This window comes from Cavia porcellus, unplaced genomic scaffold (genome assembly GCF_034190915.1).
Source record: "Cavia porcellus strain 051 isolate PalLab524CR breed Dunkin Hartley unplaced genomic scaffold, mCavPor4.1 scaffold_7, whole genome shotgun sequence".
NCBI lineage: Eukaryota > Metazoa > Chordata > Mammalia > Rodentia > Caviidae > Cavia > Cavia porcellus.
In genome coordinates this window covers 15,574,967-15,590,730 of record NW_026947490.1, presented here as the reverse complement: position 1 = coordinate 15,590,730, position 15,764 = coordinate 15,574,967, and the positions used below count along the sequence as shown (strand labels likewise).

Sequence of the window (15,764 nt, the reverse complement as noted above, 5' to 3'; positions counted from 1 at the left end):
CTATGATTTTAAAAAAAGGCAACAGAAGCCACTAGACTTAGGGGCACATGCCTGTATAATCCCAGCACTCTGGGAGACTGGGCAGGAGGATCACAGTTCTGGCCCGGCCTGGGTATCTTAGTGAGACCCTGTTTCAAGGTAATGTATTAAAAGGGCTGGAAATGTAGCTGAGTGTGAAGGTCTGGGTTCAATCCCTAATATTATTCCCCTCCAAAAGTAACAATGTCTATTAACATTACTTTCATTCAACATTGTATTAGAATTTCCAGTAATTACAACTAGGCAATATAAACAAATAAATATAAACACTGGAAAATAACATCCCCCTAAAAGGAAAATAAAATCCCTAAAAGAAGCTATAAACCAAATGCTAAAATTTGTAACTAAATTTACACTTGATTTTAGCCAAAAGGCCAAGAAACGATGTAACTAAATTTAGAAAGGTTGCTGGATATGAAATTATTAGGTCATAGTTAACAAATAATTTTACATACTAAAGTATAGTAACTGTTTTAAGCATTGTAGGCCAAGAAGCAAAACCAAAGAGAGAATAAATTCCTACAGTTTTAATTGAAAAAATACAAAACTTAACCAAAACCAACCAAACCATCTCTGACTTTGCTATTTTTCCTACCCATGCCTCAAGTATCAAATATGTAATTCTACTTAAACACTGATCTCTTCAACAAATCATAATATAAAGGACTCTTTCTATGAGACTGTTTAAAAACTATGGAGAAAATGAGTGTACTGCTAAATGGTTCCATAAAAATTAACTCTAGAAAGGGTGTTTGAAGGTATACTGGAAAAATCCATCTTCGTATTGTCATCATTAACTGGAAAAAGAAGACCTAGAGACCAGATAAATAGCTATTATTTGGCGGGGCATTTCAGATGAATTTATTCTTGGGGACTAGGAATTGTACAGTCTCTTTGGCTCCTTGCCTCATCGGCTGATTTTGGAACTCTGAAATCACCTTCCTCTTGGAAATCACTTTCCTCTCTGTCAATGAGATTAGCACCCAGGTATTGGGGATGGCATGTTTCTTTTATGATGTTGCCCATTCTACCACAGCCTCTATGTTCCAAGAAAAGCACTCTAACTCCTCCACTACACTGGCTAATAAATAGTAGCTAGGGCCAGGGATATAGCTCAGTGGCACAGCACCTGCCTGGCAAGCACAAGGTTGTGGGTTCCATTCCCTGTACCAAATAAACAATGGCTAGCTTGGAGTGTCATGCTTTCTGCCCATTCTGAGAGACTGACTTCCCAGTCTCCATCAAGCCTTATTAAATTTGTCTCTTCTTTCATCCTTTCATACAGACAGTTGGGGACCTTGGCTAGATCACCGATAGTTACTCTACATCCTGAAAAACAGGCATTTTATAAACAAAAAGTCAAAATGACCTCTGGCTTGGCTTTAAGATACACAAATGCAATGTTTTCTTCTTCCCAGAAGTCTTCTCTGGGAATATAGCAAAGTGTGGAGATAAAAAAGAATCATGCAGCCAGGTGTGGTCACACACACACACACACACACACACACACACACACACACACACACAATCTGTAATCCTATCACTTGGAAGACTGAGGTAGGAAGATTGATTAGAGTTGGAGGCCAGCCTGGATTACATAGTGAGTTTAAGGACAGTCTGAACTATACAGAGAGGCCCTGTCTCAAACATAGGGAGGGAATCATGAAATAGCCAGTCTTTCATGGAGGTAAGCTAAATGCACTATCTTCACCACACATAAGCCTCCATCACCCATATTCAATGGAAATATGAGACTGAAATACTATTGACCTTTCCTTGTGTCTTAAGAGACATCAGATTCACTATAGTTTGGCACTGACATCAGTTTCTGTGTTCACAGCAGTTTCACCACAGAGCTATGAAGACGTTGAGAATCTGCAATATGCAAACTGCCTCTGTAGAGCTTCTAAAAGGGATCACTAGAGGAAGGAATCCTATTCTTGGAGCCTCAATATCCTGTCTCCCCAAGACACTGCCTTTGAGTAACTGCAGCTCCAAATTTTCCATACCAAATGTAAGACTATGGTTATATAGTTAAGAGCTTTTTGCTCTAGGTCTCAAATATCCAACTTACCCTTCCAAAGTCATTTGATTAAATGCTTTGTGTTGTAGCTATATGGGGAAATGACATAGGCAATAAAGAAATCTCAGTGTAACAAATTCTGAGAAAACATGGAATTTACAGTTGGCCAGGGGATCCACTATACTGTATTAGGTTGGACAACAAATAATGTGCAGGATGAAAACAACAGAACCTTGCATTAGAATAGAAGCCTCAGCGGGGCGTGGTGGCTCATGCCTGTAATCCCAGCACTCTGAGGTGGGAGGATCATTGCGAGTTCAAGACCAGCCTGGGCTACAAAGTGAGCTCAAGGCCAGCCTGAACTGCATAGCGAGATCCCGTCTCAAAAAAAAAAAAAAAAAAGCTTCAGTCTTTCACAGTAATATGCATCTCGTGTCCATATAATATTCAACTATAGCACTGCTAAAATGAAATTCTACCCTGCTTTAAAAAAAAAAAACCTAAATTGGGCGTGACGGCATACACCTGTAATGCAGGCTGGGGATGTAGCTCAGGGGTACGACGCCCCAGGGTGGTTCGATCTTGGTGGGGCGGTGTACACTGGACCAGTTATCAACAATGTCTCAGCATCACTTCGTCATCACTCACAGCCGCCAACCACGGTCCAGCAAATGGCCCGGTCCCCACTTAAAGTCTCAGAAGTCCGATCGAAAGCAGTCAGGCCCTCTTCGCTCGCGACTCGTTGACAATCACACCCGACATCGACGCGGGTCACACACAACCGCACGCACGCGACGATCACGCAAACGCCCTCCTCCGCGGGGGACTCGTATCTGCCTCAGACTTCTGTGCGCCGCAGAACTCTTCTCATACCCGGAGCCGGGACGCCAACTGACCATGTAAAAAACGCTGACCGAAAGCCAGAGCAAAATAAGCCAGAAGTCTACGTTTACGGGTAAGCCTGGGGGCTTGGGAGAAACGTGCTGCTGTGGAAGCCGCGCAGATTTTTACATGGCTGGGGAAAGAAACAGCAAGCAAGACTGCGCAGCTCCTAACGGGTCGCCGCGGAGGCTCCTGGGAGCGGGAGCCTACCGCCAGAGTGCGCAGGCGCACAGGACAGCCCAGGCCGGGGGTGAGGCTGGTAGGTTTTCGGGGCTCTGAGAAGCGTGAAGAGTCTACTGGGAGCTTCAGCCAGAGACAGCGGACTGAGCGAGCGGAACCCGGGGAGGGGACCCGGGAGAAATTCGGAATTGGAGTCAGACCTGGTAATTCTGGTAATTTCAGACGCTCAGATCAGTGGGAACTGGGTCTCGGGCGTGGTCCATGGGCGTGACCCTAGGGATGCTCACCTTGTGACCTGGAGCTAGCCCTGCGCTGGAGGATTTTGTCTGTGTGATCCCGAGACTGCCGTCACGGGGGTGGGAGGAAACAAAGGGATGGGTCCCTTAGGTAGCGGGTACTGCATGTAGATACCCCCTGCGACGAACCCACTGTGTTTTGGGTGAGTGCTCTTCTTTGGGATACGGCATCTGATTGTGTGAAAAGACCCTGTTACTGCGTGGAATTTCCCGTGTATCTGTTTTGTAGTTGCTGTTGTTCGTTTGTTTACTGGAAATTGAACCCAGGACCTACCTTTTTACTGAGCTATGTCCCTTTAAAAATTTTTTTCTTTAATTTTTTAATTCTGAGTCAGGATCTCACTAAATCTAAATTGCCCAGGCCCTGGTCAAACTTGGCGACTTTCCTGAGTCTCCCAGAGTGCTAGAATTACATATGTGCCCAGCTTGTATCTATTTTTAGGTTAGATGTGGATCGTTGTGTAAGTATATGCAAAATGAAAGGGTTTTGTGACTGTGACTGTGATTGTGCTATACGTGGTTATGAATGACAAGAGTTGGTGGTTTTCTAAAGGGTCTTTGTTACCGTGTGTTTATATGGTACTGTTATTTCTGACGGTTTTGTGGTCACGGTAGGTTAAATATTTAAATGATTAAGGAACTTGTATGACCACATTTAGTTGTGTAATATTTGATAATCAATATCTATTAAGTCTGCCTCCATCAATCTCAACTAGATAGCAGTTTAGCAAATAAGCTCAGTGCTTTGGGAGCCTGAGACAGGTATATTGCATCTTCAAGCCTAGCCTGAGCAATTTAGCGATTTAGTCGACTTCTGTCTCAAAAAAAAAGTCAGGCGGGTGGCGCACTCCTGGAATCCCAGCACTTCGGAGTCTGAAGTTAAAGACCAGCCTGGGCTACAAAGTGAGCCCAAGGCCAGCCTGAACTGCACAGTGAGACTCTGTCTCAAAAAGACAAATGAATAAAATAAAAATAAAAGCCGAAATAAGCCAGGCATGGTGGCACATGCCTTAATGCCAGCAGCACTCAGGAGGCTGAGGCAGAAGGAGCAGTACAAATTCAAGGCCAGCCTGGGCTATATAGTGGACTCAAAGTCAGCCTGAATTACATAGGAGACATTGTCTCCAAAACAAACAAAACTATAATAATAGTACATGAAGGACTATTTGGAGACAAAATGGGGAAGATCTGATTTTATTTCTCTACCTACAGGCATACTGAGAATCAGACTAATAGATATCAGCAAAAATCTAAAGGAAGGGACTGACTATATATAGGTTTTAAAGAATCTTGAAAAGTGAGTTTAGAGCTGTATGGGTAATCAATGCAGGTTGGTACATAGAGTTGGTCAGGGGACTGCAGAGTGACCTTACCCCCACATTAAATTTTTTATTGCCCTGGTTCTTGTTTACCAGGAGCAAGCTATTGCCAAGTAATGGAGTGTCCATTGTTTGTAGTGGACAGCCCAAGTCTCTCTCAAGCTACTCTCAGGCCAATCCTCTTAAAAATCAACCAAGTAAATAAATACATGGCACGTTCAACCCCCCGTACCACACTAAATAAGAATAAATAAATAAGATACAAATATTGGAAAGGAATAGGTGAGATTTTTGTAATTTCCAGATGGTGAAAAATTTCATATTAACTAAAATGAATGTGTTGAATAGTATCCCATTGGGAACATGTGGAAAATAACCAGTAAATTTTTACTCATAACTATCTCTTTCAGCTCTTGTAAGTGAATTTTTCCACTCCAGATAAAAACAGTGACCAAACCAATAGCTTCTTCAGGCATTCTAAAATAACTAAAAGTGTTTGTCAAATCTTTATATGACAAAGATAATTTAGTAATTATATAAGAAACTAACAAAATTATTTGCAATTTAAAATGAATAAAGAATAAATTTCCTAAATTAAAAAAAACACACAGTGGCTAGGGATATACATCAATGGTAGACTGTTTGCCTAGCATCCTGGGTTTGAACCCCAGCATCACAAACAAAACAAAGTAAAATAAAAAATAATGTAAACTAACTAGAAAGCAAAAAGCTGTGAAAAAGTAAAACAGTTTTAAGACATGCTATTACTGAAAATAAAGAATATCTTTAATATTTGCTCAGTACTAGGAACTGAACTTAGTGTCAAGCTACATGCCCAGGAGTACTTTTTTATATTTTATTTTTTCAAGTTAGCCAGGCTGGTCTCAAATTTGCAGTTCTTCTGCCCCAGTCTCCTGATAGCTGGTACTGTAGGCATGTGCTGCTATGCCACCATCTGCTATGCTTAAACATTTTAAAAGGATCCTCACTCAGAATAAGATGTGAATACATAAGAGCTGCTGAATGGATCTGAGAGGCAGATAAAAAATTCTCAACTGATTTAATCAAGGTATGGAAAGTTCTCCTCATGTACCACTGATGACAGTATAAATTGATCGAAAGACCATGAAGAACAGTTTGGAAATATACAATAAAGCTATGTCCCATGGGAAAAGGCAAACTATCATAGATACCCAAGAATCCATTCTACCTGAACAGGAGACTAGTTTCTGATGGTGATGAGAGCAGGATTTGTCCATTGTCCCCATAAATCTGTCCTAGATTTATGACAGGGAAATTCCTGGAATAGTGAAAATTAATGCAGATTTAACTAAGTTATTCTAAGAGATCTAAGTCAAGTGTGTTCTCACATGATTTATATCTTTATCTTTGTCTTTGTAGGACTCTTCTCTTTTTCAAAAGAAGAGTTCAAAATAGAAGGTTCATCTCTTGTAAAACTTGAAGCCATGTCTAAGGTGAGATGTTTCCTCTCTTTTTTTTTTCAGGGAATGTAAGTATTTGTTTATCAGTGTGGCTTAAATTTCCTCATTACTGGGATTTACTTTCATAAAACGGTCTCTGGTCAGGGTTCAGATTAGAGTGAAGCAAGCATGAGGTACCATATTTAAGGGCTGTTCTTTCCTAACTTTGGCATCCTACCCTGTTCCCAATTTCTCCATTCCAAACGGAGAAAGTTAAGCCTTCTGCTCATAACCAGTGTTCACATATTGATTTGGTATATTTATCATCTTCTTTCTCAGTGTACTACTTGACCAGAAAGTATTTTCTTGATTTAAATGGAAATATATTACTTGAATGAATCTATCTTGTTTTCACACTGATTTTAAAATCTCAGCTGAGAGGCTGGGGGTTTAGCTCAGCGGCGTAAGTGCCTGCTTGGCAAACGTGAGGTTGAGTTTCATCCCCAGCACCAAATAAATAAATAAATAAATAAATAAAATCTAAGTTGTAAGTAGTTGAAGAGCACACGTGGATCATCTCTACTAATTGAAATTTTGTAACAACATGGTGGCAGTGAAGTTTTATGTTTGTGGGAAACTATCCTATTTTGTGAGGTTTGGGGAATAGATATTTGATTATAATCTTATACAGAAAACTCAGGTTATATGTTCTTCCTCTCTGATCCATCTGTATAATCCACATCTGCCACCAGTTTCTACAAATCATGGGATGCCAGTGAAAACCTTTTTAGTATTCCAATGTTCTTGTAAATTTAATATTATCTTTTAGATTTTTTCTCTTTCTGTTTTGTTTTTGTACTATGAGGTACTTGGTACTGAGTACTAGGGGCCTTCACACTGAGCTAAATCTCCAGTCCTTTTTATTTTGAGACAGGTCCTCACTAATTTTCCCAGGCACAGTTCTCCTGCATCTGCTCGAACAAAGTGCTTAGATTATACAGTAACTATGTACCACCATGACTAGATTTCTAATGATTTTTTGTGTGCAAAAGGAGATATATTCTTGAGGAGTCTATTCTTGAGTCAAGGTGGTACTTTGTCCTATTTTCATTTTCCTTTCAGAAAATTCTTCATTTTTCAACCTTTAAATAAGGTTTCCCCATCCACTAATTGGTTCTCTTTTCTCCACTGCTTCTTTTTTGTCCCTGTATACCAGATTCACTGTGAAGGCTACACCTCTGTGATTGCAGTAACTCTCAGATACTTCTATCCATTCTTGGCAGAGTATAAAAACCATGTGTTTAACATCCAATAATTATCACATGTGTATGTTCTGTAGGCACTTCAAGTATAATTCATGGTTTGCCTCATTACATCTTTTGGTCCAGCCTAATCTTTCTTCTATTCCCATTTCCATTTTCTAAGTTCCAGCACCTGCACACTGGCCTATGTACATAAGCCAAGAGTTATGCCTGTCTTTATTCCATTTTACACCAATTTCTGACTCATTTTTGTCACACTGGGTCATGTAAGAACCAGTTATTCTCTGTAGCCTCCTAATGTCTGTAATCTAGAGGCAACTCTTAACTGTCTTTTTTCACCTAACACACCTTAAGCTCTCTCTAGTATTTAACAGTATTGCCTATAGAGTATAAATTTTATCAAATAATATGTATTTGACTTATGTTTCTTCATATTCCTTAAGCAGCAGGCCCCAATAGAGATTATATGACAGTATATATACTGTCATATACACATATATACAAGACAATATATTGGCAGGGAAAAAAATTCTAACAGTTTCCATTTAAAGTAGTAATCATGGGGCTGGGGATTTAGCTCAGTGCCATAGGTGCCTGCCTTACAAGCACGCAATCCTGAGTTCGATCCCGGTACCAAAAAAACAAAACAAAAACAAAAACATGGAGAAGAGTAGTAATCATGAAAGCCAGGTGTGATACCACATTTCTGTCGTCATACTGATCTGGAAGGCTGAGGCAGGAGGATTGCAAGTTATAGCCAAGTTTGGGCAACTTAGTGATTTAGTAAGACCCTGTCTAAAAATAAAAAATGAAAAGACCTAAGGATGTAGCCTGTGAAAAGGCCATGGATTCAATTCTCAATTCCCAGTGCTACCAAAAAAACCCAAAAAACAAAAAAACCAGTAGTAATTATTAAGAATGTAGGTTGGCATTAATACTTACTCATGATATGTGAGTATGTTAGAAATGCACTAAGTACTTTTTTTTTTTTTTTTGTCTTTTTCTTTTTTTATCGGTACCAGGGATTGAACTCACGACTGCCTGCTTGCAAAGCAGGCGCTTATGCCACTGAGCTAAATCCTCAGCCCCTGCACTAAGTACTTTTTAAGAGTAGGAACATTTATTGAGGGAAAAAGCTTCTGTCAGAGAGACAGAGGGGTCCCAAGTGGGCTGCTATTTCTTTAAAATAGCACTTTAGCTGGAGTGGTGGCATGCACCTTTTATCCCAGCATTTGGGAGGTTGAGGCAAGAGAATCTTTGTGAGTTCAAGATCAGCCTGGGTTACAAAGTGAGCTCAAGGCCAGCCTGAACTGCAAAGTGAGACCCTGTCTCAAAAAAGACAAAAAAAAAAAAAAAAGTATTTAAAAAAAACAAAGGCTGAGGTTGCAGCTCTATAATACAGCACTTGGTTTTTTTATCCCCATAAATTTTTAAAAGCTTATGCCCTGTATTTTTCAAAACAAACAAATTTATTGTGAGTACAAAGCTTTTATGTCCTCAATGAAATCTCAGGATACAAAATGAAATATTTCTTTGGTTTGTGACACTTTCCCCTGGTACTACGTCATTGCATCTGTAAAACCTATTAAATTCATTTATTTTCATTTATGCTTCTTTCTTAGCCTGTGACTTCTCATGAGCAGGATCAATATTTTATTCATTTTGGTCACCAGACTACAGTCACATTCAGACAGATACTGTGATATCAGTGTGTATATTTTAGCATGAGAGAGTAAGTAAATACTGATGAAAGCATTTGTAGGAAGAAATTTCCTTTAAGACACAAAATAAGAAAACTAGACTGACCACATTGTCAGAACTAGGTCTCCAATATCTAGTTCTCACCCATTTCCGATCACTTCAGGATGAACTAGAGTGTGCCCTTACAGGGATCAGTGTCATTGAAGGATGTGACTGTGGACTTCACTGAGGAAGAGTGGCAGCAGCTGGACACAGCTCAGAAGGCCCTGTACAGGGATGTGATGTTGGAAAACTACCGCCACTTCATCTCTGTGGGTAAGGGAACACTCTGCATCTTTCAGTGTTATGTGTCTTCTTTTAAGAGTCTCTGAAAAATAAGAAACTGAAATTCAGTGATCAAAGGAGAGTCACTTTATTAACAGAAAATATCACTATACCCTCACTTGCCTAATACAGGGTATTAACTTTGGTATTAATTGATGTGTATCTTATGCAGATACACCCTTTGATGCTGAATCTTTCTCTTAGTTTGAAGTATAAACAGTTAAGACCAGTTTCATTTTTCATTATTAGGGTTTCACATAACTAAGCCTCATATGATCTGCAAATTGGAACAAGGAGAAGAGCTATGGACAGAGAGAATTTTTCCAAGTCAGAGCTACCTGAGTAAGTCTGTAAGATAAATGTCCACTGAACATTAAATCTCAGCTGATTAACAATTCAAAAAATCAGATCCCTTCAGCTTGGTACAGTGTTTCATGCCCTGTAATCTCAGCATTCTGGGAAGCTGAGACAGGAAAATAGCAAGTTCAAGCTTAGGCTGAACACGTTAGCAAGACCCTTTATCAAAATTTTAAAAATAAAAAATGGCTGGGAATATACTACAATTTGAAAACCCTAGGTTTAACCTCCAGTACTGCCAAAAAAAAAAAAAAAAAAGAAAGAAAGAAAAGTTGTTTTCAGGAAGTTGGTATTTGTTTTTTCATTTGTTTGTTTTTTGAGACAGGGTTGTCTGTACATAGTTCTGGCTGGCCTTGAACTCACTTGTGTAGCAGCACAGGCTGGCCTTGATCTCACAGTGATACTCCTGCCTCAGCCTCTGAAGTGCTGGTATTACATGCACCACTATACCTGGCGAGGAATTTATTTTTTTTAGTTGTGATAAAATATGTATAATATAAATTTACCATGTTTTTTGATTTTTTTTTTTTTTTTTTTTTGGTGTTAGGGATTGAACTCACAGCCTTGTACTTACCACTTACCAGGCAGGTGCTTGGACAGCCAAGCTAAGCCCCCGGCCCTATCTTTTTAGTTTTATTTGAGATAGAGTCTCACTTTATAACTCAGGCTGGCCTTAACTCATTGTGTAACCCAGGCTGACCTCAAACAAAGGAATGCTCCTGTCTCAGCCTCATGAAACTAGGATTATAGGAATGGGCCACTATCCACAGTGAAAACTGGCCATTTTAAAAACAGTTTTAAGGATAATACTTTGATATCATTAAATATATTCACAGTGTTTTGTAACCATCACCACCATCGTTTGGTAGAACTCTTTTACAAAACTGAAACACTATACTATTTAGACAATAAATTCCCATTAGCCATACTTCCTAGCCCCCAGAAACAACCACTCTATTTTCTGTCTCTGTAAATTGTACTACCTTAAGTACCTTTTATAAGCAGAATCATTTAATATTTGTACTTTTTGTAACTGGTTTGCTTCATGTAACATAACATCCTCAAAATTCATTCATTTTGTCACATATATAAAAATTTCTTTCCTTTTTAAGGCTAATATTCCATTGTACACATAGACATTTTGCTTATTCACACTGTTGATTACATGAGTTCCTTCCATCTTTTGACTCTTGTGAATAATGCTGCTGTGTGAATGTGCGGATATCACTGTGAGTCCCTGTTTTCACTTCTTTGGGGTGTATACCCAGAAGTAGAATTGCTGGATCATGTGGGAATTCTGTTTAATTTTTATGGAGTTATCATACTATTTTCCACAGTTGTTGCACAATTTTATATTTCCGCCTTAGTGCCCAAGGGTTTCAATACTTGTCCATTTTTACTAACACTTGTTATTTTCTAGGGTTGTTTGGTTTTGTTATTGTTTTTCACTACTGGAGACTGAACCCAAGGCCTGCACTCTGCCACTGTGTTACATCCCAGCATTTTTGAAATTTTATTTTGAGACGAGGTTTCACCAAGGTGTCCAGGCTTGTTTTGGAGTTTCAGTTCTCCCGCTTCAGCTTCCTAAGTAGCTGGGATTACTTAGGCATGTGCCACTGTGTTCAGCATTTCCTAGGTTTTTGTTTTGTACATCCCCAGACTTTAAAAAAACATTTTTTATTTTAAAACAGAATCTTGCTAAGTTTCTAAGTTGCCCAGTTTGGGTTTAAACTTTTGATCCTCCTCCCTCAGTTAGCATCACAGACTGCTGGGATTACAAGCATGTACCGCCATACCCAGTGGGTTTTTTGGATAGTAGTCATCCTGATAGTGATCTTTTTAAAGACCTGAGATCTTTGAAGTATCTGTACATGGTTGACATTCATACTTCTGGAATCTAAACTTTAGTTTTAAGTGTCACTTCCCATTTTAATCTTTTCCTTTGCCTTGTGTTTCTAGAAATATTGGCTGCTATTACCTTGCCAGGAATCCATTCCAGGCTTTGTACATTTAATGTACATAGAAATCTTAAATGTAAAGTTCTTCAAGTTCTGACAGAAGTACAAAATTATGTTTCCTAAGGATATTTCCATCGACCTATTAAATTCTATAGGCCTCATCCATGTCAAATCCCTTCCACTCAGATAATCACAGTTGTGATTTTTACCAGCTTGCATTAATTCTGTTTATTCTAGACCTTCTTTCATTCAGCTTACTAAGAGATTTATACATTTTTTGCATGTATATCTAGTTTGTTATTTTAATTGGAATATAATATTCAATTGTACAAATATACTATTTTGTATATCTCCTGTTAATAGAAAATTGAGGTGTTCCAGTTTGAGACTATTGAGAATAAAGCTGCTGTAAACATTCTAATAACAGTCTCTTTGTGGACATAGTGTTTTATGTCGCCTCAGTAAACACTTAGCAGTGATATTGCTGGTTTATAAGGCAGGTATATATTTAACTTTTTGAGTTACTGTGTCATTTTAGACTTTCACTAAAAATGTATGAGAATTTTTATTGCCCCACATTCTCTTCTTCATTTAACACTATCAATATTTTCATTTTGGGCATTCTGATATATTTTTGCAATTTAGTTTAGATTTCTCTTATTACTATGATGTAAACCTTTTCAAGTACTTTTGACATTAGAAGCATTGGGTCAGATGTTTTATTCATTTCTTTAATTGGGTAGTATATATTTTTCACTGAATAGTTGGAATTCTTTATATGTTTTAGATAGGAATGTTTCATTCAATGTATACATTGCAAATATTTCCCTTAGTATGTGACTTATGATTTCATTTTTGTGATTTTTCATGAGCATAAGTTTTTAGCTTTGGTGAAATCCAGCTTTTTTTTTCTTTTATAATTAGTTATTTGACCTCACAAATATTTGTCTGGGCTAGATTGTGATTCTAGTTTCCTACATATTCTTCTAAGAATTTTGTATATATTTTGCTTTTATCATTAGTTGTGTGTTCCATCTCTTGTTAGGTTTTATTTATGATTCGAGGTACATTAAAGATGAATTTTCATCCATATGGATATTAATTTATTCTATCCTCATTTGTTGAATTGGCTTGATGATCACATAGAAGAACATTATTTGATGGTATTTGTGTCAGTCTGTTTTTGTATTCTGTATTCTTTTTTATTGATTCATTTTAAATCATAGAGCCAATATCACCTAGTATGTGATTATAATAAACTCTCAGGGACAATTAGATAAATCCTCCAACTATATTCCTTTTGGTTATTGTAAATACTTAGGGTGTTTGTTTTTTTGTTTGTTTGGGGTTTTTTTGTTCTTGTTTTTATTGGTACTGGGATCAAACCCCAATGCTTGCCAAGTAGGTGCTGTACTGCTAAGCTACATCCCTAGCCCTAATAATTTTCTTTTCAAATATATTTTAGAATGAAATTCTTGACTTCTTTAAATAAATGAGCTGAGATTTTTATTTGTGAGGACTAATATCATTGGTTTAGCCTTCTGATATGTAACTGTGTTATAGCTTTCCATTTTGGTTAGCTTCTGGGATTCCTATAAGTATTACTTATATTATTATATTATATTATATTATTTTTAGCATGCAGGTCCTACATCTCATTCATAACACTTGTCTCTAAGGTTGACTATTTTTGATACTATTTGAAGTTGTGTGTGTGTGTTTGTGTATGCACACATATGTACATGCTGTTACTTGAACCCTGAGCTTCATGTATGCACCATTGAGTTACACTTCCAGCCCAAAAGTAAGATTTAAAGTTTTTCTTTTTCTAGTTTGTTGTTAATCTGTATAACCACAATTAGTATTCATATATTACCTTTGCATATTTCTGGTTGTACTAGGTTTTATTCTTGTTGTCATTATTGTTCAATATAGTAGTCCCCCTTATTCAGAGTTTAACTTTCCACTGTTTCAGTTACTCATGTTTATGTACAGTCCCAAACATATTAAGTATAAGGTTCTAAAAGTAGATAATTCATAACTTTTTAAGTACATGTTGTTCTGAGTAGCATGACAAAATCTTAGTGTCCTGCTTTATCCAGCCTGAGATATGAATCATCCCTTTGTCCATCAATCATACTGTTAGACACCCACCAGTTAGTCACTTAGTGGCTGTCTTGATTATTAGATGGACTGTGGAAATACGAGTGTTGAATGTCTGTGTTCAAATATCCCTTACCAAGTAGCATAACTACTTCACAATGTCTGTCATTTACCACACTTTATCTTATCATGTACTCATTGTATCATTTCATGTCACAAGAGGAAGGGTGAGTGTACAGTAAAATATGATAAAATATATCGAGAGGACTATATTCACATAATTTTAAATATACTATATTGTTATAATTCTATTCCTTATTGGTGTTTATCTTATACTGTGCATATCATGTAAATTAAACTTTATCATAGATATGTATAGGAAATAATATATAAGCTTCAGTGATACCCAGTTTCAGACATCTACTTGAGGTCTTGAAATACGCTCCTCCTCAGATAAGGGAAATTACTATTTATATATTCCCTTAGATTTAAAATATGCCCTCCTGAAATTAAAGCACTTTACTTTTTCATATTTTTAAACTAGTATTTTCTTTTTTTTTCTTATTCTGTTTTACTTAATAGAACCTATTGCACAATATTGAATAGAAGTGGACTGAACATTCTTAGCAATTCACTAAATTTGGAAAGAAGACATGTAATGTTTTGGGTTTTTTTGTTGTTGTTGTTTTGTTTTGGGTTTTTTATTTTTTGTTTTGTTTTGTTTTTAGGTCTTTTTAAGGCAGGATCTCAATGCAGTTCAGGCTGGCCTTGAACTCAATTTGTATCCCCACCTGGCTTCAAATTCATAGTGTTCCTCCTGCCTCAGCCTTCCAAGTGTAGGGATTACTGGTGTACACCACCATTCCCAGCTTTAATACTTCACTTTTAAGCTTAAATTTTCATAAATGCTTCTTTTTTTTTTTTTTTTTTTTTTTGTCTTTTTCCTTTTTATCGGTACTGGGGATCGAATTCACGACTGCCTGCTTGCAAGGCAGGTGCTTATGCCGCTGAGCTAAATCCCCAGCCCCCCATAAATCTTGCTACATCCTGAAAGTTCTCTTTAAATAGTTTTCTGACAAGCTTAGTTGTAAATAGGTACTAGTTTTAACAAATTCCTTTTCTGCATCTTGATCATTATTATTTTTCTTTTTTAGTCTGATACCACATTGTATTACACTGATTAATGTAAATGTTGAACCAACCTTGTACCCCTGGTTTGAACCTCATTTGAAAAAGACATATTGGCTGGTCTGAAGGTAGTGAGTTATCTCAATTAATTGTTCATAGTCAGTACAGATTGAACTCCTTGTTCTAAACTCTTCCCCCCTTCTCACTACTGCACTTTACTAGTCTTTAAAAAAAAAAGAAAGAAAAGAAAAAGACCTATTATTCTTGTTTTAGATTGCTGAAATAAGGGTGATAATAATTTAGTAAGCTTTTAAGTATACTTTTAAAAAAAGATAGTGCTCTGTAGTTTTCTTATAATATCCTTGTAAGGTTTTTAGAGCAGTTGTATTAGCCACATCAAGCAAATTAAGGGTACTTTCTCTTCAAAAATTTTCTCACAGAGATCATATAGGATTGGTATTGTTGTTTCCTTAAATGTTCTAAGAAAAATAGAATAGTGAGACAAACAATTCCTATAGTCTACTGTACCAGGAATCATTTAACATCCATCCTTCAAACCAGAGTGGAAAGAACCTGTTAACATGTAGGACGTTAGACAGATAACCAAGAAAGGCCACAAAAAATAAATTGGGCTAGATTAGTCATAGATTACACTGTATAAGATATGTTATAAAGAGTGTAAGCAAAGATACTAAAATGATTAAACCATCTAGAAATGACTTGTATGTCTGTTAGGTCCTCCAGGATGGAACTAGAAATACAGGATGGAGT

At 37.3% G+C, this 15,764-nt stretch overlaps 1 protein-coding gene across 14 annotated transcripts in view; it reads left to right on the top strand.

Moving 5' to 3' along the window:
• Znf382 (zinc finger protein 382) overlaps positions 1 to 15,764 on the top strand; it is a 124,546-nt gene that overhangs the window by 90,414 nt on the left and 18,368 nt on the right. For 3 of the 14 annotated variants that reach the window (XM_063252119.1, XM_063252116.1, XM_063252118.1), the window contains 4 exons: positions 1,880 to 3,017; positions 6,141 to 6,214; positions 9,312 to 9,438; positions 9,697 to 9,789. In XM_063252119.1, coding sequence (XP_063108189.1) covers positions 6,206 to 6,214; positions 9,312 to 9,438; positions 9,697 to 9,789 — 229 coding nt within the window. In that variant the 5' untranslated portion in view covers positions 1,880 to 3,017; positions 6,141 to 6,205. The other 11 variants (XM_063252120.1, XM_023564011.2, XM_063252117.1 and 8 more) reach the window with 8 other exon arrangements.